General features: G+C 49.3%; 1 protein-coding gene across 1 annotated transcript in view; it reads right to left on the bottom strand.

Annotated features, from left to right (window-relative positions):
• The window catches only part of LAMB1 (laminin subunit beta 1), a 44521-nt gene extending 20966 nt beyond the window's left edge, over nt 1-23555 (bottom strand). The window contains exons 1-23 of the mRNA XM_075081356.1: nt 23333-23555; nt 22998-23167; nt 20482-20617; nt 18390-18463; nt 16247-16435; nt 16075-16138; nt 14414-14616; nt 13002-13122; nt 12635-12823; nt 12091-12270; nt 11562-11674; nt 10486-10565; nt 7818-7953; nt 5622-5780; nt 4676-4803; nt 4105-4228; nt 3407-3611; nt 3104-3247; nt 2776-3007; nt 2110-2273; nt 1387-1611; nt 300-517; nt 106-202 (exon numbers count right to left, since the gene is read on the bottom strand). Of these exons, the coding sequence (XP_074937457.1) occupies nt 106-202; nt 300-517; nt 1387-1611; nt 2110-2273; nt 2776-3007; nt 3104-3247; nt 3407-3611; nt 4105-4228; nt 4676-4803; nt 5622-5780; nt 7818-7953; nt 10486-10565; nt 11562-11674; nt 12091-12270; nt 12635-12823; nt 13002-13122; nt 14414-14616; nt 16075-16138; nt 16247-16435; nt 18390-18463; nt 20482-20617; nt 22998-23167; nt 23333-23369 (3388 nt within the window). The 5' untranslated portion in view covers nt 23370-23555. The remainder of the gene's footprint in view (nt 1-105; nt 203-299; nt 518-1386; nt 1612-2109; nt 2274-2775; nt 3008-3103; nt 3248-3406; nt 3612-4104; nt 4229-4675; nt 4804-5621; nt 5781-7817; nt 7954-10485; nt 10566-11561; nt 11675-12090; nt 12271-12634; nt 12824-13001; nt 13123-14413; nt 14617-16074; nt 16139-16246; nt 16436-18389; nt 18464-20481; nt 20618-22997; nt 23168-23332) is intronic.

The raw sequence follows: 23555 nt of genomic DNA, 5'->3' as shown, positions 1-23555 counted from the left end.
AGGGGTGTCCCAGCGCACCGGGGGGTGACAGTGTGCCCGGATACCAGGTCACTTCCAAAAGAAGCAGGCAGGGCACACACAAGCAGTGGCCGGGCTGGGACTCACCTTGGCACTCCACGCCCGGGTCACCCCAGAATTGCTCCTGGCACTCCCTGCAGGTCCGTCCTCCGAAGCCCCGCATGCACTGGCACTGCCCTGTGAACTGCCAAAAAATAACAAGAGACATGATCACCTCACCGGCTCGCCCCCACACTGGAGCGAAGGCCGAGCCCTCACAGTGTGCCCCACGCTCCCCTCACCTCGTTGCAGGCGGGCCCGAGGGAACGTGCGGGGTCGCAGCCGCACTGCTCGCAGCCGGCACCGCTGGCGAGCCTCCATGTGTTGGGGGCACAGCGGTCGCAGGTCTGCCCCACCACGTTGGGGAGGCACCGGCACTGCCCTGTGGCCGCCTCGCACCGGCAGCTCTCCGAGCCCTCGCAGTCCTCCCGAATGGTGCCCAGGTAGTTGCAGACGCATTCTGTGAGGGAAGGAGCACAGTGCCTCGATGTGAGCCCTCCCTTTTGTTACCAAACTGCCTGAAGCTTGTGTTTAATTTATTCTCCGATCCCCTAGAGGTGTGGGCAGATGCCGGTACGTCCTATGTCTGCGGCCAGGCCTGGCTGACCCAACACTGAACGCCACCCAGCATCACTCAAAAGCCCTGCTCATGTCCCAGGCTGGCCACCTCTACGGCTTCTGTCCCAGCACACAGGAGGCAACAGGAGCCCCCTTGCAAGCAGCCCAGCCCTCCTCCTCTTCTCTCCTCCCTCTGTACACAACCAAAGGCCAAGGCTGTCCAGCTCCTGTCAGCCAGCTGTGGTGGCAAATCTGCTTGCCGAAGGGCTCCGCTCATCCATGTAGCGACCCACCCACCCTGCCAGGCTGCATCCAGCGCTGAGGGAGAGGAGGGTCTGCCTCCCCACCGCCCAGTTCAGTTCTCTGCCGTGGGCCTTGCTCCCCAGGCAGGACTCCCTCCCACTGTCCAGCCACACCTGCAGGGACTCTGGTGTAAACAAAAGCCAAACCCACACCCTGCCACAGCCCATCTCCGGAGAAGAAACAAACAAAGACAGCTAATAAGAGGGCAAGAAACCCCCTTCCCGAAAAATCCTTGTCCTTTCAGCACATGTAAATGCAGTCCCTGCTCTCCATGTCAAATGTAAAGGATTCCCCTCCTGACCAGGAGCTCAGCTGAGCTGCAGGGCAGCTGCAAGACGCTCCAGCTGGAGGTAATCAGGTTTCCCCTCCACCCCAAATGCTCCCAGGTAAATTAAAAAGAGCTCAGGCAGCCACTGCTGCCTCGTGACATGGCCAGCTGAAGTGACATGGCTGCATCTCCCCACTCACTTCTGCAGTCCTGCTGCAGGGCGCTCCCGTAGTAGCCCTGTTTGCAGAGGTGGCAGTTTTCTCCCTCTGTGTGATACAGGCACTTCATGCACGTTCCCGTCTTCTTGTCGCAGGCCTCCGGGTCAGTGGTGTCGATGTTGTTGTTGCACTGGCATGGCTGGCAGGCGCCGCCAACCTCATCAGGACTCCCAAAGAAGCCAGACGCACATTCATCACATCGGCTGCCTGTTTGAACAAACAGGCACAGTGGGAATTACTATCACAGGTCGCTAGCACACGGCCCCCTAAAACGGCAGTACTGAGGCAGGACAATAAAGGCCCTTAATTGAGGGGGTGTTAATTGGATCATGCTCAAAGCAACAGAGGTAGCGCTTGGTGAGACTGCAGCAGCTTGGTGCAGCATGGACAGGTACCACTTAGGGCACCAAGGCATGGTATTGCAGCCCAGCCACCAGTACGCTCATCCCCTTGGCTCCATTGCCATCCTGTCCACCTCTGCCGACCACCGGTCATCCCCCGCCAGGCTGCTGGGGATGAGGTTCACGGTGGTGCTAGCATCGCCTGCACAAGCTGCTCTGCCCTGGCACCTTCAAGCACTGCCAAACTCCAGCAGCATCACATTGACACTGGTGCTGTGGTCGTATCCAACAACCCCTATGAACATACCCCTTCCCACCGGGAGGCTCAGTCCAACCAGGCCCGCTCCATGCACCCACAAAGTACCTACGTATCCCACACTACAGACACACACGACTTGCAGTGTGACCGGATCCTGGTAACAGCCGCTGGCAAATTGGCGTCCACTCTCGGGGCCATCAGGGCAAGGGCAGGGGCGGCAGTGGTCACCTGATCCCAGGATGGGGTCTCCGTAGTAGCCAGCCTGGCACCTGCGCAATGGGGTACATACCATGCAGGGGACTGCAGGAAAACCGACTGCAGCCTTGCTGTAACTACACTCAGGTTTTCAACCACCATGAAGAACCAAAGGGCAGAAACATACTCACAGCTCTCCTGTGCCATTCATGTTCTGAGCAGCCACAGAGGCAAATTAGTCTGGCTCACACCAGCATAAGAGCAGGAGACCCAAAGCTGATGCCTCTCAAGAGGCTTTCAATAGAGAAAGCCTCTCTGAAGCCCCAGGGTCCCATAACGTGCCCTCTGGGATCTGGGCAGGCATGTCTAGGAGGCGTGAGGCCATGGGCAGGGAAGATGGGGTACCCTGCTCCTATCCTCCTCCAGGACCACCAGAGCTGCTCCCGCTCTCAGGGTGCAGGAACTTCCTCCATGGATTCACATGCGCCCAAGCACCAGTGCTGGAGAGGAATGGCTGCTGCGCCCATCCTGCTGGGGGGAAGGAGAGGGGCCAGGGACGGGGTGCCCGTGCCATACCTCTCACAGTTGTGCCCTGTTGTGTGGTCCCGGCAGCTCAGGCACTCCCCGGTGTAGGGGCTGCAGTCGTCAGCGTGGCCATTACAGTGGCAGGGCTGGCAGTTGGGGAAGCCCCAGAAGCCGGGCAGGCAGCGGTCGCACTGCCGCCCATACACCCCTGGGAAGCAGTGGCACTGGCCCGTCTCTGCGTCGCAGAAGGCATTGTAAGAGCCTCGGACATGGCACTCGCATGCTGCAAGGACAGGGAGAGAGGGGCTGCGTTTCCATGGCAAGCCCTAAATGCAGGGCCCCGACCACAGCACAGCACAGAGCCAAGGGTTGAACGTACATCGGCATCCACTGGGCCCGAACCCAAAGGTGCCAGGGGCGCATCTGTCACACTGTCTTCCGACAACATTGGGACGACACTGGCACTGTCCTCCGCTGGGGTCACACACCGAACTCAGGGAGCCCTGGGGGTCGCACTGGCATGCTGAGCAGAGAAGAGCATCAGGGGGAATGAGTATCACAGCACAGGATGTGAATTACCTGCCTCATCCCACGCACACGCCTTCCCTGTGCAAACGGGTCTGCCCGCAAGCATCATCCAGCTTCCAGGCGTGGTTTGCCCTACAAATAGGTGGTTACGTACATAATGCGGTTTCATGTAATAGAGCAGAAATGCTGAATATGATGTTCTTGCAGACGTCCGTCATGGGGGTTTTCACAACGCTCCTGCTGTTTTCCAGACACCGGTATCTTTGGAAAGTCTCCCAAGCGCTGTTCGTGACCACGTCTTCGCCTGAGCCTCCCACTGTGAATATGTCCAGCGATTTGCAGTATGGCATGAGAACAAGCTACAAAACAATTTTACAATGATGTAGTATCACTATTTATAAATAGCCTCCAAGAAAATTGTGAAAATTCACTATTATCCCTATCCTTTTTTGGCCAAAAAGGAAACAGCCAGACAGAACTGGGAAGGAAGATGACAGTAGTTCTCTTGGTTTTGGTGGGCTTTTTCTGGTATCTACCAAATTCTATCCATTCAAAAGAAAAAAGTTGACATTCATGACATATACGGCACTCATTAGCCTCCCCAAAGAAACTACAGGTCTGTGAAACTATCTTGTAAGCCTTGTAAAACACAAAAAAACAACGCACACACTTTGAGACTGAAGAAACCTACAGTGCTTTACATTGTTCAGTTAAAATCTGGTTTCAGCTGTAAGCAACAAAGTTGTCAGATACTACTTTGGATCTACACAGACGCATCCTAGACGACATGCAAACTTTCAGACTTTAAATATAGTTTTCCACCACAGCATCCCCAAAATAATTTCTGCTCACAGAGTCAATGAGTGTGTATGGGCTTTCCGTCTCCGTATCCACTGAGGAGTACTGGGGCAGCTCCAGGCGGATGGTATAATTCAGCCCCTTCTCAAAGCAGACAGGCCGTGGGAAAACGACGTATCTGGATTAGGAACAGGAAACAATCCTTACTTCAAACGTCCAGCACCATAATGTGTTTCAGGTGGCCATATAAAGCAATAGAGATAACAGAAAGCAGCCAAGACCAGGCAGAACAAAAGTTACAATGTGAAAGGGGCAGTGTGGAGGCTTGTGCAAGTCAGAACCGGAAAAGCTTATCGGCAAGGTAGAGAGTCATACCAATGTTCACTCACAGGCTGTGCAAACACTTCCCCCCCTCTTTACTCAGTGAACAAAATAGATCAGACAACAAGGATAAACTTGAAAGCTTTGAGTCTACAGACACAAGACTAAATATGTTTTTATAACCACTGGAAATTAAATTTCATGCATTTTCACAGAGGCCACAGCAAACTGAAAATGAGACATTACCCTGTTTCAATTTTTTAAATGTTTTTTTTCTCCTTTTGGCCCATCCAGTCATACCGACCTGGAGCCGGGTGACAGTGAGACGACCTGATTATCATCATCAGGAACTGTATTCCCGCACCGGCTACCCGTGGGAATCTTGCCTGGGCGCGAGACGCTGATCACAGCTTTTTCCCACTGATCCGGCAACTGGGGGAAAAAAAGGCTGATCAGCATCGAGCAACAGCTGTAAGCTCCCAGCAGCATCCAGAGCTCAGGCCAGAAAGAGCGTGCACACAGAGCATGGAGCGGTCATTGTGCTTCAGGGAGGATGGGGCTGCAGCTCCAGCATCAATGGAGCATCTACCAGCTGCAGGTTTGGGCTGAGGCAAGACAAGGCAAGTGTCCCTGGACATCATCCAGCACAGCAGCCTCTCTCCCTTCCTCCCCAAAAAAACATGACTAGGTGTAGGTGGTCAGCAGTGCTATCTGTGGCACAGCACCAGTGCAGGGGTTTGCTGACATCCTCTCCCCCCACCTCTGGGTACTGCACCTGCAGCCAATTGCTGCCAAGCTCTATAAGGAGCTGGGGGGATTTTTCTCTTTCCTTTCTCCCTGTGAATTATCCACAGTCAAAACCAACTGCTTGCAAAACTCTTGGCTGCAGGCATTTACCATCCATGATGGGCAATTTGTCTCCTAAGGCGCATAACAGCATTTCCACCTATTAGAAGGCCATCTAGCTAATGCCAAATTTATATTCTAATCTGTACTGATGGGACTTGTCACTTTTTAATTTGGTCATTAAACAGGTGCTGAAACAACACAATAATGAACAAAACTGTAAAGCAAATAATAGAAGTAATAGTCAACATCATCTTGGATTTTCACACATCTCAGATGTTTAACTGTGTCCATCCTTGTCTTTGAGTCCTAATAACTCCTGGAAGCACAGGGCTCCTGTCAGTTGTGCACCAGGACAGCCAATGCTTGCCAGGAGGCAGCAATGCCCATACTCACAGACCTACCTGCGGCTCGTAGCGGACCAGAATATCATACTCCATGGAGTAGGGGATGTTGTCAATGTAGAATTCCAGGTACGCCCCCTCAGGGACCCTTACAAATCCTATGCCTGTCCACGACGGCGTGCGGTCTGGCGTGTACTGGCGCTCTATTATGTTTACTCCCTACAAAAACAGGGAACAGAGATTTTAATACCAATACATCAAATTTGTGAGCCCATGGGAGTGTGTGAAGTGATGAGTTCTGCTGATGGATCACTTCCGGATAGCAGCATCCATCATTGGCATCCCAGAGAACACGAATTCTCTTTTAAATCCATGTGCATGCGCACCGTTGCCCTTCCACTTAACAATATACAAACAGCAAGAAAGATAAAATAAAACAACACTGCGCAACTCTTCATCCGTTTCTCTGTTGGAGTGGGGAATTAAATTTTAAAACTTGCTGTAAGTAACTAATCCACCAGCTATGACATCTCATTCACTGTAAGGACTTTCACATCATACTTGTAGCAGTAAGATTTACTGCAGTGTCACATAACTGCTCTATCAACTGACCAAGCTGAGTGCTAATTACTTCCTGACTATACCCGGCTGCTCCAAAGCACCTCTCAGGACAACATCTGAAAAGCAGATCACGGCCATCATGAGTAGGGCATCACTAAATAACATAGGTCCTAATCTTTGTGAGATATTTAACAGCCAAATCAATATGTGGTCACTCCTTTCAGTCTGAGGTGCAAGGTTTTTATCTGCTACTCTATATAAAGCAAAGAAGAGGAAAAAGGCAACAGAAAATAGAAACATGTGGCGTTCAAACTTCCCGTTTCAAATATATCTGCATCCACAAATAGTTCTCCCCATAGAACAACATCCTGTGCATTCCTAAGGAAGCTGCTTCAGTAGAAGGGGATAAAATGTAAGGAAATGTCTTTATATATACATATCAATTCAGGATGTCCCTTGCCTGGTGATAAGTTATTACCCTTTGGCGTTGCACAAAGGGTAAGAGCTCCCCAGAAAGGATGGCAGGTGGGACGTGAGCGAGGGTGTGAAGCTATGGGGAGCACGGGGGCTTGGCACTGCCTGAAAATCCCTGCAACTCTGTGTCACTTCACCTTGTCTTGTGCTGGGCCCCTACCTGGGAATTCAGAGTTTTATTCTGCCACCAGATTTGTGAGAAAGCTTTTCAATATTGCTGTTTTTTAAAACGGTTTGTTCTGAAGTTTCAAAAGGCAAACGAGCAGCACATCCCCTTGCTCTGCTTGGCAAGGTGGGCTTTTATGCCAGGATTCTCCATCCCCAAGCCTTGTTGAGGCCTTGGGTACCACCTCTCCAGTTGGGCAGACACAAGTGCACCAAAACCCCTGTGTCAGCTCACATGCCCTCTGCTGTGGTCCAACTTCTGCTCTGCACTGTCTTCCCTCTCTGCAGTTATCTAAGAGCAAAAATCCTCTGCCTTGGCTGAAACTGCAAAGTGCCTGCATTTTGCCTGAAATAAGGACTAAGTGCCCCAACTGCAAGCAAAGATCTGCTGCTTTAGAGAAACCATTATCTGATCTCCCAGGCTCCTTGCTGGAGGCAAAAGTAATTGATGTAATCACCTAGCTGCTGTTAATGAATTAAAAGCAAGGCTGTGCGGTGGTGAACAGAAAAAGCCAGAGACCCTGATGTATCACGCCAGCGGGCAAAACAACTAGAGGCAACCTCACTTACAAAAGCAGTTTTTTGCACAATCAACTATGGTTTCAGTCATTAATAACATAAATGCTACTGATGTACAGAAGCTCTAAAAGCTGTAGCAATGTGCTTCATTCCCTCCTGGTTTCAGTGGCACCAAAGAGAAGAGCCAGTGTCGGTGTCCCACTAGTCTTGAGATAAGAGGGGAAGGAGCAATGGGTGTGGTGGGCACATAACACTGTGGCGATACAGAGAGGGATGCTGACAGGAAACAAATTGTGCAGTCATCATCAGGTTTAAAAAGAAAAATGGCAGTTTTCCCCCAAAATTACTACATTATTTATTGATACTAAGATTGAAGAGCTACAGGTTGACAGTTTTCTGATACAATTCAGTTTTGTGTTTTCCACATTTTAATTGCAAAACACTCAGGGTATAAAACAGACGCTTCCAACACCCAGATGGTGAAACAACTTTCCCACAGCTGTCCAGACACATCGGCCCACTAAAACTGCTACTTACAGGACCCAAGCTGGCTTCCTCCGCCTCATAGATGTAATGATCAAGTGAAATGAAGTAATAGCCAGGCTCCACCTGGTTGCACTGACGTCCAAACATGTGGGGCCGGCATTCACATTGGCCAGATTCACTTGAACAGCTAAAAAGGAAGAGCAATGAATTTACAACATGTCTTGGATATGCGGAGACAGGGCCAGAGCAATCTCCTGCTTTGACATTTTAAGTGACACAGGAGGAGAAGCGTTTCTGGACACAGCTACGTCTAGACACGAGATGTTCTTGGGCTCTGCAGCTGGACCACCTGTGCTGCTAAAAGGGCAGCACGGTGCCAGGTGTTGTCTTGGCTCAAACCAACTATCATTCTCCAAAACAACTCCTAGGCTCAGGCTGGAACCAAGCATGGGTCAGGGACCATTTCCAGTAGGCACTTTGCATGCCATTTCCTCTGTTCGATGGCTAGAGGATTTCATGCTATGGATGCAGGCGGTTCCCCAGGCCAGACAGCAGTTCTGGGAGAGCTTCACTTGCTACCACAGACATAGCCCAGAGGCATGTCTGTCCTGCACACTGAGGGCAGCCTTCAGCTCCAGGCTTGCATGCCATGCAAGCAGCGTACCTGTTTGTATGGGCCCAGGCAAAGCAAGAACATGCATGACCCTGCATGCCCCAGGACGTCAAGCTGCATTCATATGCTGCAAAGCACAACCCAAGAGGTCGTCCACCAGCAGCTATGCACAGAGGAAAATCCTTCCCGGCTGCTTTAAAGTAGGACTGACACAGCCAAAGATGTGGGACAGACAGAGCCATCGCTGGGGAATGCAAAAGGTCTGTCCAAGGTGACATACAGCAGTCATTTTCTTTTCTCAATACAGCTCTATCTCCAAACTGCCTTTTGGTCGTTTCATTGTCCCCAGAGAGTCTGCCCGCATTATGAAGAACCCTTGGGCAGGATGTATTTTTGCATGCCTCCAGTCACACTTTTTCATAGGAAGGTTTTTTTGGTCCACAAAAAGCCTGCCCTTTCTTTAAATTTGAGTTGAAATTAGAAATATTTTCTGAAGTCAAACCCCTCTGGTTTTCGTGGAAAATCTTCAGCCTTTTCAGACTCATATTCTAGAGTAATTTTTAACTGAAACAATTTTTGAAATTGCAGAGATTCACTTAAACACCCACTCGGAGATGCCAGAAGTGCCCTAGCTGCCCCAGAAGGGGAGTTAGGAAGTTTCCCCTCCAGGGATGGGAAGACTCCAATGCCTGGGTTACAGCATGGGGATGAATTTCAGGCAAGGTGTGGCTGCCCCAGGCACTGCATCCCACACCCTGAATGGGAGCCAGGAGGTGGCAATTCAGCAGCTGAGGAGAGGAGCCCCAGGGAGGGTGGAGCACCCTCTTCCCACTGACATTAGAGAGCAAAGCTGGGAGCTGGAGCCGGGCTTCGCGGCTCTCCTGCAGCCAGAGGAAAGCGCAGCTGCTCCCTGCCCACGCCAGGACGCCGCACGTCCCCTCTCCATGTGGTTTTGCAACCCCTGGGCTCAGTGCATGGGAAATGAGCCATAAAGCCTTGCTCAGCTGCGGCCAAGCCATACCCCAAACCCCTGGAAGCAGCTGCACCAGGGGAGCCATTATGAGCTGCACGGTGTAACCGATCCGCACGCAGGGAAGGAGCACGGAGGAGTAAATAATCATGAATGACCATGTTGCTGTCTGCCAAGAAGTAATAATTCACTTGGGAATAGAGAAGAGACAGCCTGTGGGGCATTCCCACGGTGATTCCTGCCGCAGATGGGGTGTCCACAGGCTGCAACAACCTACAGGAGTCACACCAGGACCAGTCCCAAACTTCCCCCCAGTCTGGTCCTGCGGGCTTCAGCGCGAAACAGTTCATCCACCCCCCTGGGAAACTCTGTGGCTTCAGAAAAAAGCAGGACGTTTCAGAGGGTTTGCGGAGGGAAGGCAAAAAAAGAGTGAAGGAATGTGCTGCTGCTGAAAAGCCTGGAGCTGGACATGCACCTAATGCACAGAAAACTGCTCTGGTCAGGAGCATCTCTCTGACTAGGCTAAATGCCAGGGTTTTCCATGCTCTTACGGATGGATGCATCTTCAAAAGCTATGCTTTCCTCTGAAAAATCTCCATCTCCCCAATGGGCACTTCCAGGCCCACATCCCACCCCACACAGCACTGCCTGGGCAACGCAGCAGTACCGTCCAGCTAGCGTGCTTCCCCCAGCACTGGTGAACAGCCAGCCAGCCAGACTGCCCAAAGGGCTAGTTCGGGAGGAAAGCAAGAGCCAGCCTGACTTCTCAGGTCACCACCTGATTCCTGCTTTGATCCTGTGACAGCGAAGCTTTGACATGGACCACATGCTCGGTTATGGCCAAGGCAGAGCTCAACCCATGACTGGTTCCTACCCCAGCTGACCAAAAGCAGAGAGCGCTATGCTAAAACCAATTTTATGCGTTCATCTGCACCAGTGGCACAAACAGAAGCTGCTCAGCATGGAAAAGACATGGATGCCTCTGTCACCCCTTGCAGCAATCCAGATCTGCCACTTTTGGCCCACTGGAGCAGAAACATGGTCCCAAACATCCCCCTCCAGAGCACACTGATCCTGGATGAAGCAAAACTCACTGGGGTAAATGATTACAAGAGAGTAACTGGGCTGAGACTCACTTGTTGTTCAATGCTCCTCCCAGGTCACAGTCGCATGGCCGACATCCATCCATGTCGTTGCTCAGGCCCCAGTGCTCGGGCTGCAGGAGGAAACACCACCCGTGCTGTAACCCAGTGCCAATTTAACCCAATCCACCCCAAAGGCACATTTTTAAATGCTCAGCATAAGCCACCCCAGACTGCCCCCCCAAACCATGAATCCTGCTCCCCTGCTTGTGGGGGTAGACCCACAACCAACACCACAAACTCCTCACCTGCTCTCTTGCACCTTGTTGACCATCTCAGAAGCTTAAGAAAAAAATCACATCTCTCTGCCTAGTTTTAAAAGCAAGATTCAGGAGGACCTCAGCTTAGAGGCCTCACTCCTACTGCACCATTTGCGCCAGTTTGGGCTCCTGACCCACAAAGGGCTTGGAAAATCACAGCCCAGTACATCACACCGCAGCGGAGAGCGGCACGTGGGGCGGCAGGGCTTTGTGTGGGGCACTGCCCTTGCAGGGCTGCTACTCCACAAGTTGCTTGGCAGACAGACAGATTTGTTCAGCTTTTCCACATAGTCCACTGTCAGATAAGAGAGCTTGTCAGTGTTTATGCAAACACATCCAGTTTTCTGACAGCGCGTTTCTATAACACTCCAGCACACATAACTCTGTACAGAAATGTATGTGTACAAAATAATCCCTGCCTAAAATAATGACCTGTATAGAAAAGCAATTTTTTTTTTTGGTAACACTGCTTCTGCGACCATTTTTCTTTCACCCAGCGAGGGCTCCAGCAGAACTGCCCCAAATTGCTCATTTTCACAGAGCAACTGCAACAGGTATCCTAATATTTCACTCTTTATGGTCCCAGGAATTAATTTCCAGATGCTCATCTCCCTTGACGTCCCTTCCAGCTCCCTGTAACACAGTGCGCTTCACTGCTCCTATCATCCCCAGGTGCCTGCTCCAGCCTGAATGCTGGGTGCCTGCTTGCAGGCAGGCAGAGACAGCAGCCAGCACCTTACTCTGTGCTTTCTGCACGCCAGCCTTCCTCACACCAGCATCTTCTCATTTATTTTACAGTAAGCTACTTACCAGGCAGAGGTTGCACTGCTTTCCTGTCACCAAGCGCTTACAATAGCAGTTTCCTGTCTCCGAATCACAGGGATTCCCGCCAGGATGGGTACCCAGAGGATTACACGCACAAGCTAGATTGGGAAATAAATAGGCAGGTCAAAACAGAGGACTGGAGTTACATTTTAGACAGTATCCAACTTAAATATTTACATTAAAGCTTCCCCTAAATTCCCCAGGACAGAGATTAATTGCACACTTTGCCCACCACCCATCCCAGTAAAACTTCCCTGGCTTAGAGACTTATAATTGAAAACAAATAAGGAGGATTCTGCTATTTCCACTGAATGCATAGGGAGGATCAGCTGCGGAACTGAGTTTTGAGGGTGGGTGGACTCCAAGCTACAGCAGACCTGCAAGCATGTTTTTCCTTTAGCAAAAACATGAAACAAAGGGGAAGAAAACCACCCCATAAACCAAACTCTCACAGCTCCAGCAGTTCCTCAAAGAGCTTTTGATCACACATAAAGGAACATATGTTTTTACTCACCCTGACAACCCGCTGGGTCATCAGCACTCAGGCCATAGAAACCTTCTTTGCAGAGGTCACAACGCTCCCCTTCGACAAATAATTTACAACGGCATTGTCCAGCAATAAGGCCAGTGGAGAAATCAGTGTAGCGATCACAGATGCCACCATTCTGGGAGCCAGCTGGGTCGCAGTTGCAAGCTAAGAAGGAAGCATCGCGCATGTTTTATTAACTGCTACAAAAGAAAAGGCCAAGCCTCAGACTGAATTACTTAAACTTGGCTGCTGTGTAGAGACAGCATATCATTCTTGCAAGTATTAAACATGACATGGGTTGAACACCTAATGACCAGAAAAATTTCCAGATTCTTGAAGAGAAAACAAAACCCAGCCAGGCTCGCTCAAGACCTCAAAGACAACCACCTTCCCTCAAGAATCTTTGTTCACGAGCACGGCGCTGACCACAAGAAGGACACTAAATCCTCAACTCTACAAGGAAAGCCCTGGGGGGCCACGGCTGGGATGCCACGACCATTCCCACCCCAAGATGCGGGGCTGCACTTACGCTCACAGACGTCAGGGTCCCGCAGATCTCTCTCTGGGTGCTGGAAGTAGAACGGCTTGCACTGCTCACAGTTGCGACCTATGGTGTTGTGCTGGCAGTCGTCACACACTCCCCCGCTGGTGTTCCCCGTCGTCATGTACACAGCCATGTCAAAGTGGCACTGGCTGGAGTGGCCATTGCAGTTGCACTCTGTGACAAAGACAGAAGGCAAAGAAAGAGTTTGGTCACAGCGGAGATGCAAGTTTGCGGAAAAGACACACCAAAGCCAAACAAAGAACATGCAGGACTTATATACTACCACAAGCCCCCACGTAAAAGTGTGTAACGTTCACACCAAACTCCAGATCTGCATTTTATTCAAACTCACTTTTGCATGCGTTACTGTTGCGGCCTTCAGCAGGTCGCCAGGGTAAGTCATGGTAGAAATCCAAACACTGCTCACAGTTTAATCCTTTGGTATTATGTCTGCACATGCAGTGCCCATGGACCTGTCATTAAAAAAAAAAAAAAAAAAAAAAAAAAAAAGAGGAACATAGTTGGTTATAAAAGAGGAAGGGAAACCGCCCCCACCATGCTCCAATTAATATAGATAGTACATAATGGATATACTTTTGGAGACTTTAATGCATCTAACTGCATATAAGAGGACATAAAGGGCCACAGGAGCATCCTTTACCTAGCAAGGTAAGAATGTCCTCATATAAATTCATCCTTTCCTTACAGGAACTAATGCCCGAATAAACACTTTCAGATAATGAACAAAGAGAGCACAGTTCCACCTGAATAATCGCAAAAGCCTCTTGGTCCTAAACGTTAGCTATTTATTAGCTGTTAATTAGCTATTAACATGCATCTAGTTATATCAGCATGTCAGTAGCCCACTGCCTTCTTTCCAGCCCTACCTTCGTTCTCAAAGCAAAGATAACAGATGGTTTGGATGGGTTTTATCCATCAGCCCCAGACTTTGCCTTCAATATGCACAGAGCAAGCACTAAGCAGACCAATAGTGATTGTGTGCCAGCTGCTGCCTTAGACACGGGGACTGTGCACTGGAGCCAGGATTTTAAAGCCAAAGACAGTCTTGCTGCTTGGGTGCAGGCACTCAAGGAAAGCACAGGGCAGCGGAGCGGCGCTCGCCGGCATCCCGCAGCCCCTGGGGCAACCCACACAACCTCCCATATGCCTCCACATTTTCATCCAGTTAATAACTCACTCATTAACAGGAGTGCTATTACTGCCTCTCAGGCAAAAATCATGGGAAAAAACAGAACCCAGAAGGGATGTGGCACTCACACAGCAGTGTACAACACAGGCACCAGGGTTTTCCTTCAGAGCCTGCTGTTAATCAGGGCTACATCCTCCATTTCTCAGCTGATAATTCCTGATACAAATACAGGTCATGTTTGATTCACAAAGATGTTTCATCCTTTGATGTCTCTATCCACTTCAATTTTAGGACAACCAAGTCGACCCACACACCCCTCTCTGACCCCATAGGGTTACACTCCCTTTCTGCATTCCTGCCTTTTAATTTCATCAGCTCTTTAACATAACTAAAAAAAGGAATGCTAAAACAATTTTCACCTAATCTGAATTCTCTGTGCAACACCAAGACTGACAGATATGCTTGCTGAGGAGGAATAGTTTTAACGGTTCTCTTGTTTGAAAATTAAGGGTGGGGAGTGGGGAGTGGCAGAGTGTCATCTTTAAATTGTGTTTAAATCGCTTAAAAGAGGCAGAGTCAGGAACAGCTTTATGCAGAAAAGTGTGAATATTTACCATTCCTTCCACTTCTTTGTTAAAGCCATCCACTGGCGCACACTCGCTAGCATGTCCGTAGCAGAAACAGTTCCCGCGAACCACCATGTCGTAGATGGCATAGTAGTACTTCTCTCTGATCTCCATCCTCGAGTCCAAGAGATTATCTCCTAGCGTGTGCAGCTTGATGAACTTGACTCTCAGATTTGTGATCTTTAATAGGTCTGCAGGGTACACAAAAAAACCCACCCCGTTTTGGAATTATTTACCAGATATTGTATTGAATGGGAGGAAGCCAGGAGTGACTTCCCAAGCACACTTCCTATGGGCAGATTAGATCAGATCAGATTTAATTTCAGCACTTACGTACTGTGCATCACATCACTTCATACTCCCAAATTTATAAAATTACATTATTTTACTACTGGATTATCACTGTATAAGTTAGTTTAAGTGTAATTAAAAATACCAGTCTATTTTGTTGTAAGCATGCACAGGAACAAACACAAATATTAAAGGCATGTGCAACAGTACCACCAAGGAGACACTGGTTCTCTAGGGTTTTAAAATGTAAGGAGGGAACTGATATTGAGGAACCGCTGACAACTGCACCAGGAGCTTTAAGAGTCATGGGCTTCTTAGAAAAATTCTTAGCTGGAAATAAGACACAAATATACTCTTCTTTCTTATACACCAACTTTCCTAGCAAATGAGAGAAGCAACACCCCATCACTGATCAAATACAAAGGAGGTGGTCTCATGGGATAATCCACAGGAAGACAATATTGCAGTAATTAATTCAGTCTACATGTTCACTTTGATGTTATTAATCCTGTGCGGTTTCTTATAACCTTCAAACTAGGCCTGAAAAAGCACCTCAGGCCTATGAAAGCTGTTTCTCCTTTAAAACATTGTTTAAAAAAACCATTCAACTGATATAGCAACTAGCAGACACTCTTCTATTTCAGATATTTTCTTCTGCTGCAGTTAGCTTTACACTGAAGGACATGAACCGAAACTGAGAATGCATATTAAATTGGAGGTCAGGTTTAAGGCCAAGCACTGCAGTTCCCTACTCAGGCCAAACATGCCATGAGGTTTCCCTCTGAGCCATGCTCAGCAACAGAGCTCTCTATCTTTGCATCCCTGGATTGTCATGACCATACACAAGTCATTTGTGTCTTATGACTGCATCTGCGTGGTCCAGCCACGCAGTGCTACCAAGGCCAACTGTTCTAAAGTCATGACTCAGATGTTCTAAAAAATAAAACACGACCCCCTTAACTTTAGCTGGAAATGCAAAATGATATAAGTACCTTTGCGCTTCTGTTTCTTTGCTTCCTTAATACTGCACAATTACGGGATCATGTTCCAAGGTTTCTGCTGGCAACTGCATGTATTTTGGGGAGCGGGGGTCTTTAATGAAAATAAATCCCTCATCAATCATGAAAAAGACCAACTACAATGACGTGTCTAAGAACAATCGAGTTGGCAACACTGATCATTATTTCCCAGCACGTCACTGTGAGTCAGGAAAAGAAGCCATACCACAAAAGTATTCATATGACTTCAAAACTGGTATTGGGGCTAATGCATGGCTTTATTTGTGGCTTACTCTTTTTTGTAAGCAAATAAGTACAGAAATGCTTTCAAATGGGCCTGGAAGGCAGCTGCATACATACTTTGAATCCTTGGACTGTAGGGATCTTCAATTCGAAAAGCCGGATCTAAAACACGATATATTACCTGGGGGGAAAATGGTACAATGAAAGGTTGAGCATTAAAAAAAAGAGAATCTAAACTTTTATGGAAAAAGTCTATACAATAAACATATTGAAAAAAAAACCCTCTGACCTCTCCCTCCGTTGAAGGTTCAATATCAGAGTATCGGGAATCACAAATTATATCATCCACTTTCTTCATGGGTCCGATTGAAATCCCAGGAAATGAGCTCTCACAGTCATATGCGAAATACCTATATACTTGCCATGTTTCTCCAAAATCAGATGATCTTTCTATCAACATTGCAGCAGGACGGAACGTCTAATAGTAAGAAAACCAAAAGAGATTTTATTCAGTTAATTATTACTTGCATTTACATTGAGTGCTTTTAAGTGTGAGCAATCCACGTGTCTGGATTTTAATCTCTCTCCCTGCACTATTTCCAATATTTGGAAATATTTGAAACATTTTTCTGCTGATATCCCACTTTCTGCTCACAGGCAAATCTTTGAATTAACACACATCAAACCACAGACTACCCATCTTTACAGAAAGGGCACTCAGTGGCCAAGCACTTAAACACATTTACAATAAAAAAGCAAATTTGTAAGTTTTTTGGATTCCAAATCCTTTCTTAAAACTGGGGATTAAAGCAGGGCTTTAGGAAGACAGAAGGCTTTTTTTCCACTGCTTGTAGAAAGCAGCACCACCTTCCTCCTTGCTGTACCTTGCCTAATCTTCTGCAAAAGACCTAACGGGCCTCCTCTCCTGCCCTGGGGATCTAGAGGTCACTTTCAGTGCTTCCCCTCCAGCTCTGACATCCAGAATTTCTTGCTGACCAGTTATCTCTGATACTCAGAAAAGCCCTGGGACTGCCCACTCTTTGTCTGACCACACTACCTTTCGCAGTGTCTCTGCCACGCAGTGCCAGCTGTCCTCCGTGCTGCATTAAGAAAACATTCTTCTATAAGGAGACTGAAAGGTTCAGCTTCCTCCACTCTTGCTGCATTTGACTCCCCCAGTCCCAGTGACCCCACTCCAGCTGGCCTTGCCTAGACTCCAGCAGGCTGTGTTCGCTTCATGCAAACCACCATGCTTCCTACCCACATGTATTCAACTCCAGAACAACTAGCTAATGAGATTTTAAAAGATTTTTAATCCCTCTGACCTAAAAATCTTATGTTTCAATTTATGAGCTGCATTTCAAAAAGCAGATATTAATTTAACACCTGGCTTGCACCTACCAAGGAACGCAGTCTCTTTGTTACATTTTATGTACTCAGAGGAGGCTCTCCAAGAGCCAAGCACAAAAGCATTCAGTCACAGCCGGAAAGAAATTTTCTTTCTGCTTCCTGGCTAAAAATATCACCCAACTTACAAACTGGTATCTCACCCAACAGAAAATGTAGCAACCCAGAAGTAAGGCAGCTCAAGTGTCTACCACACAGTCAACACGTCATCACTAAAACTATCTTTCCCCTGCAGTCTTCCTCCTTCCTTACAGCAGACCAAGCCTGGGGGTACTGGGTCATGATGGCCACTGCACCCTCATCGGGTCAGGGATCTCTCAGGGATCCCTCGCTGCTGGGACCCAGCAGAAAGGACTACCCCCTACCTCAGCCAGCACTGTGGAGCAGGGTGAGAAACCCAAGCTGACACCACAGGAAAGAGGAACCAGGTCTCCTAGAAAGCGGACAGGTAAAAATTAGATTAATTTGTCTACATCCGAAGAGCAGTGATTTAGCCCTGCAGGAACTGCAGCCCCTGAAACCTCAGCTGAAGGTTGCCGCTAGTGCTTGCCTGTGATTTAGGATGTACAGGACATAATCTGCCATTCCAAGACATCTGTTTATAAAGAAACAAAGACACTTTGTGTACAGATGTTCCTTCTTCCTGAAGACCTTTCCATTTGCCAAATGAAAACCAATACCATGGCCAATTTTTTTTTAAAGAAGAAAAATCCTTCCTACTATATGATTTAGCTAATGATCTCCTAGAATACAACTACCAGAGAGAGACACCAACACAAACCCTAGCTTCAGTATGACTCCTTCTGCAGCCTCATTGTAGTTCAAACACAGCTCAAGCCACAAGTCACAACTCAGCCTTCCTGCGCGACTTCAGCAGGAGTTAATAATGGTCGACAGCTCTAGAAAATCATGCAAAACAGCTCAGACAAAGCCCAAATCCCAAACATCAAATAGATGTGAAGGACTATGAGATCTCTTATTTCCTCTTGTATTCGGGGTTCAGGGTAAGGCTATGACTTTCTTACCTTGAAGGTCATAATGAGATGAGTGAAGTGAAACTCAGCCTCCAGGTTTAGCTGGATAGTCACGTTTTCCAAACCTGCAGGGGCAGAGAAAAGAAGCTGAGCAGCACACAAGAACACCCACCAGCCTCTACATTTAAATTTTGCCAAAGCTCTTCACTCTGGTGACACAGGGACTCTTTTCTTTGCCACTTGGCTCTGTTGTCAAAAAGGGACATGAGGGTTAGTGCATTAATGAGGCACAGAGGAGACACCAGGGACCTGCGGAAGAGCATATCGCATGTGGGATTCCTGTACATCATCTGCACTAAACATGTTACGGCCAAAGCGTGAGCCTGCACTGCCGTTATTTTAGACTGTGTAACTTGGTTAAAATCACTAATTGTAGGATAAGGATGGGGACTGCTATAGGCTGGGCACCTAAGCGCCCAGTGGCTGGTACAACTGAGGATGCTGAGTCCAGATCTGCATGGTAACCCCAGGCTGCCCTCACACACTGCAGCCCATCTGGCAGCAACAGAGCGTTGAGCTCCTGCAGCCCTGGCACCCCAGATCTCACTGATGGCTGGTGGGGGCCGCTTCCCACCTTTCTTTGCTCACTCTGGACTCTTCTGTCCACCCAGATGCAGGAACAGTTCTCCTTTACAACCTGGTTTTGAAATACTCCTAAAGCAACTATCACAGCCATGCATTGCAGCCATTAGGGCTAAGAAGCCAGTGGCAAGCAAAAGGTTTTCCACACCCTGTTGTACAACTACCTACAGCCAACGACTACACAGAAAGGAAGGAAACCAGTTACAAATATTACTTTCTCATATGAAAAGACGTATCGAAACACCTGGATACTAATTATCCTGCAAGTAGAAATTTAAAAATATAATCAAGATTTACAGAGAGGAGAAAGGGTAAGGAATGAAAATAATAAACCAACAAAGTGCTTAAATTTTCGACCAGCTGTAACTTTATGTGGAGCGTGCAGCAACAGTCCCTTCTGCTGTGTGCCTGAATAGAAGAAAACATGAATTGGACAGAAAGAATAATTTGGGTTTTATTGTTGAAGGACATTTTCATGACCTTATGAGCTAAGAACTTTTCTGTGTGAATGCTGCCAAGCCTGTTGCAATAAACATGAATTATTTGGAATGCTAGAAGAGAGCTGCTGGAGACAAGCAGCTTGCTAGTCTGATCTAAACGGTTAAAAAGGTTTTAGTGAAAACCTTTCTTTACTGGGCAGAAGTGATACTAATATTACCATTTTATTTTAATATACAGTAAGATAGCTACTGCCAATGTGTTTGCAGAAGTCCCATCCTGTCCAGCTGGCTTTAAGGCTTCAGGGTAGGGCTGCTGTTTGAGAAACCTCAGTGCCTTGTTTTGTGTATGAAGGCATGCCAAAAGCATAACCATAAAAGTAAAAAGAGCAGAGGAAGAGTAAAAAAAAAAAAAAAAAAAAGAAAGAAAAAAAGCCACCAAACTAACATGGAATTTTTTTTTAAAGTAACTGGCTTGTTTCTGGTGTTCATTTTGCTGTTTGGCGCATGGATGCAGGAATTCAGGGAGCCCAGGAGGGGGACGGCAGTTTTCAGGGTAGGGTATGTCCCCCAGCTTTGCTCTCCTGGGGCAGGAGGCAGGGAAGCAGGAGGTCTGCGGGTGGGACGGCAGCCCCGGGCTCCACGCCCAAACCTCCTCCTTCCACACCCTCCCTCCAGCCCAGCGGCGCGGGGAAGCCCTGCGGTGCTTCCTTGGCAGCGTCGCCCCAGGATATTTACTCCTGGAAGGCTGCTCCGCTCCCGCTGCCCAAACATGAGGGAGATCTGGAGCCAGTGTGGGAAACTTTTCTCTTTAGGAAAGGATTCTTGCAAAGTGGTGGGACGGCTCTTTCCAACACTCCTGGAGAGCTGACAGTTATGGATTAAGGACTGCTCCAGGGCACACAAAAGCAGCCAGTCTTACTCAGCCCTCCTCAGAGCAGCATGATCCTTCACAGGGCAGTAATCACCAGGCCAGAGATAACAGCAAACCCGTGGGTACCCTTAAACAAAAGAAGGGAAAGCAGCTCCCAGCCCTGGAAATGGCTCCTGGACAAACCCCATACCATTTTCTGACTGCCACCAGAGCTTCAGGCGATTTGGAGCGAACGTGGTGACCACGTTTTCAATGCGATGACTGTCAGGATTGAGAGTATCATGGAAGGGATCCTCAGAGTCGCATATGAAACATTTCTTGTCCTCCTGAAACAACAAAATAATCAGCATTACTGATTTTGTCCGCAGGGCAATAATGGTTTCCTGCAGATAAGGGTATTTTCCACCCATATCGCATTCCACTCATTTTGCCTGCAGGAGTCATCAAAGGGGTTCTTTTTGTTAAAATGATAAGTGTATTTACCTTTATGAATTAATGCAAATTGCCAAATGGAAAATATGCCAGGAATTCCATAAACTTTATTTTTAGGAGAAATATGGTTTCTATCGAAATTGCAGTTCCAGGAAATCTCTTCCAGCACGCTTTTTCTCCAGTGTAAGTCAGAACCAAAGGCAGCATCTACAGAAAATCGCTGAATTGCTTCTGTACAAATGTACACATGCAAAACTGTGTCTTCAGAAACTTGTGTGAAATAACGTTGGATTTTGGGAGCTAGCTTGGAGGTGTGAGCTCGTGGCATTAGGGATACCTCCGGTGAGGCTCAATGCACCTCAAGGGTCCATCAGTGATTTAGTGACCAGGTCCTTTCAGCACAGGGTTAACTTTACTCTGAATCCAGCTTGTCAAGCTTCTACCTAAACCTTGCATCTTCACCTTCGATTGCAATCCCAAGCTATGCACATAAACTCAGTTTGCACACACTACAAGGTGTGCCCATAAAAACCCAGCTGAGTGCAAGCCTGGCATGCGCTGCTTGGGAAAGTCGGATGCTTCTTCACCAGAAGGACAAAAGTCCATCATGACTATTACTGTGAACAATGCTATTTTTGCATCGTCTTGGTGCCTAAAACCACTACATTCCAATTTTGCAAGGTAGGATGTGAACCGAACCCAAACGGAAGGTTCCTGCCCAAACCAACTCAGAGGTTGGCAGACTGGAGCGGGCAGAGGTGGGAGAGGAGCTCATCGCACCGCAGCGAGGGAGCCCCGGCACACCAGCAACTCATCACTGTCAAAAGCTACACAGGCATCATTCCTCCAGCAGGTTTATGGAGACAAATGCGGTGCTTTATCAGCCAAGAATGCAAGCGCTGGCAGGTCTGCACCACGCAGGCTTTCCATTTCACTGATTTCGGCTTCAGCAGCTCCTCCCAAGCCCAGAACTTTGCCCCCACGAGCCCTCGGAGACTCCTCCGGGAGAAAGCACAGCAAGAGCGGGGGTCCCGAGGAAGACATCCCCCTGCCCGCTCCAGGCTCCTCTCCCCCAGCACCACAGCCCCCGCCTCGTGCCACAACTTGCTCCTTCTCCCACCAAACTCAAACCCTGGTAGGTTCAGTCCTGCAAAGTGCTCAGCGTGGCCAAGCCCTATGTTATTAGGAGAATATTTGGCCCTTTCCTGCATCCGCAGCCTGACACCGCTGTATGTTTCAGAATTAAACAGCGACATCCCAAACGCTGAACCAGGGCTGTGAGATCGGGAATAAGGGCACACGTGAAATCCTGAAGCAATGCTTTTTACTATGGCACTTCAGCACTTTTTGTGATAAGAAAACAAAGTGCCTTTGTTGTTTTGTTCTAGCAGAGATGCTAATGTCGTTAAAGAAGTCCTGTTACAGACAATCCCGATACACGCCAAAAATGTTCCAGCAGAGCTAAACCCCACGTTAAACCAAGTATTAGCTCTAGTAAATAGACCAGTACAGTACAGCTAAAGGTGGGGGCGAGATTTAGTAACCTCAGGGCACAAGTGGGCCAAGCGCCGCAGCCCCTCAGGTGGGGCTCCTGCTTCCCGTGCTTTTCCTTCCAAGTGCCAGGATCCAGCCCCATTGTTTGTGCAGTAAATTCGGCCAGAGATTATCCCCTTACTTTCAGTTCAACAGAGTCCCACTTATAGCTGGCATTTTATTCTTCTCCACCATCCCTTCTGTCTCAGAGATTTTAAGGCTGGTGAGCTGCTTCTGGTGTAAATAGCAGCGATCTTTGTGTTTTCCACCAGATGTGGGGGACAACCTTATTCGCATCCTTTCACTTGGAGACCATACAAATGTAATTACATTACGGGAACAGTGGCCAAAACGCTGCCCGGGTCCTACACACCACTCTCAGTCAGGAAGCTGTCTAGACGGCTCCGGCTAAGTCTGAAAATGAAGTATTAATTGAACTTACTGCGGCACGTTCCTCCTTATTAACCTCGCTGAGGAAAGGGGGGTCGGGAGCCGAAAGCGGCGAGGGGTTCCCCGGACCCGTCTCGCTTTGACAGGGCGTGGGGTCCCGCACGATGCTGCTGCCCCCACCCCCGCCCCGGAGACCACCGCCTGCCCCCGCTCCCGCAGGCAGCGGCTCGTCCCGCCGCCCCAGCCCCGGCGGTGCCGCCTCGCACCAGGAACGACGCCCGGGGACCTCCGGGCCCCGCCGCCGGGCCCCGGGCCCGCCACGGGTGCTCCCTGCCCCGTCGAGGCGCTCACCTGGAGGTGGCTGACGATGCAGTAGGGCTCGGGCTGGCGGAGGCCGCAGGTGGAGGAGGCGGAGAGGCGGGCGGCGCGGCCGATGAGCAGGTCGCCGGTGGCGGGGTAGCAGCTCCCCTCGGCGCAGCCGTAGCTGTACTCGGGCTCCTGCGCCGCCGCGGACCACAGCGCTGCGCGGCCGCGGAGAGGGATGGAGGAGAGAAGCGGGGGGAGAGGGATGAGAGAGAGAAGCGGCGGCGCGGTCGGGCCGGGCGCCCCGAGCCGCCCCGGCGGGGCCGCAGGGGCTCCCCCAACCCGCCGTGCCCCGACGGCGGCGGGAGCGGGGCGGCAGTTACCGAGGCAGCAGCAGAGGTGCAGCGGGAAGCGGCCCATGGCGGGCGGCGGGCACCGGCGGGACGGGACGGGACGGGACGGAGGGACGGGACGGGACGGCGCTCCCCCTCCACGCCGCCGCCGAAAGCTGTTGCTCCGGCTGCTCCACGCAGGCGCCGCAGCTCCCCGCGGTTCCCGGGGAGCGGCTCCGCGCCGCCGGGTGCCCCAAAGCCCTCCTCCCCCTCC

This window comes from Phalacrocorax aristotelis, chromosome 1, assembly GCF_949628215.1.
Source record: "Phalacrocorax aristotelis chromosome 1, bGulAri2.1, whole genome shotgun sequence".
Lineage (NCBI taxonomy): Eukaryota > Metazoa > Chordata > Aves > Suliformes > Phalacrocoracidae > Phalacrocorax > Phalacrocorax aristotelis.
The sequence above is the reverse complement of the archived record's forward strand: the minus strand, read 5'-3'. Positions and strand labels throughout refer to the sequence as shown.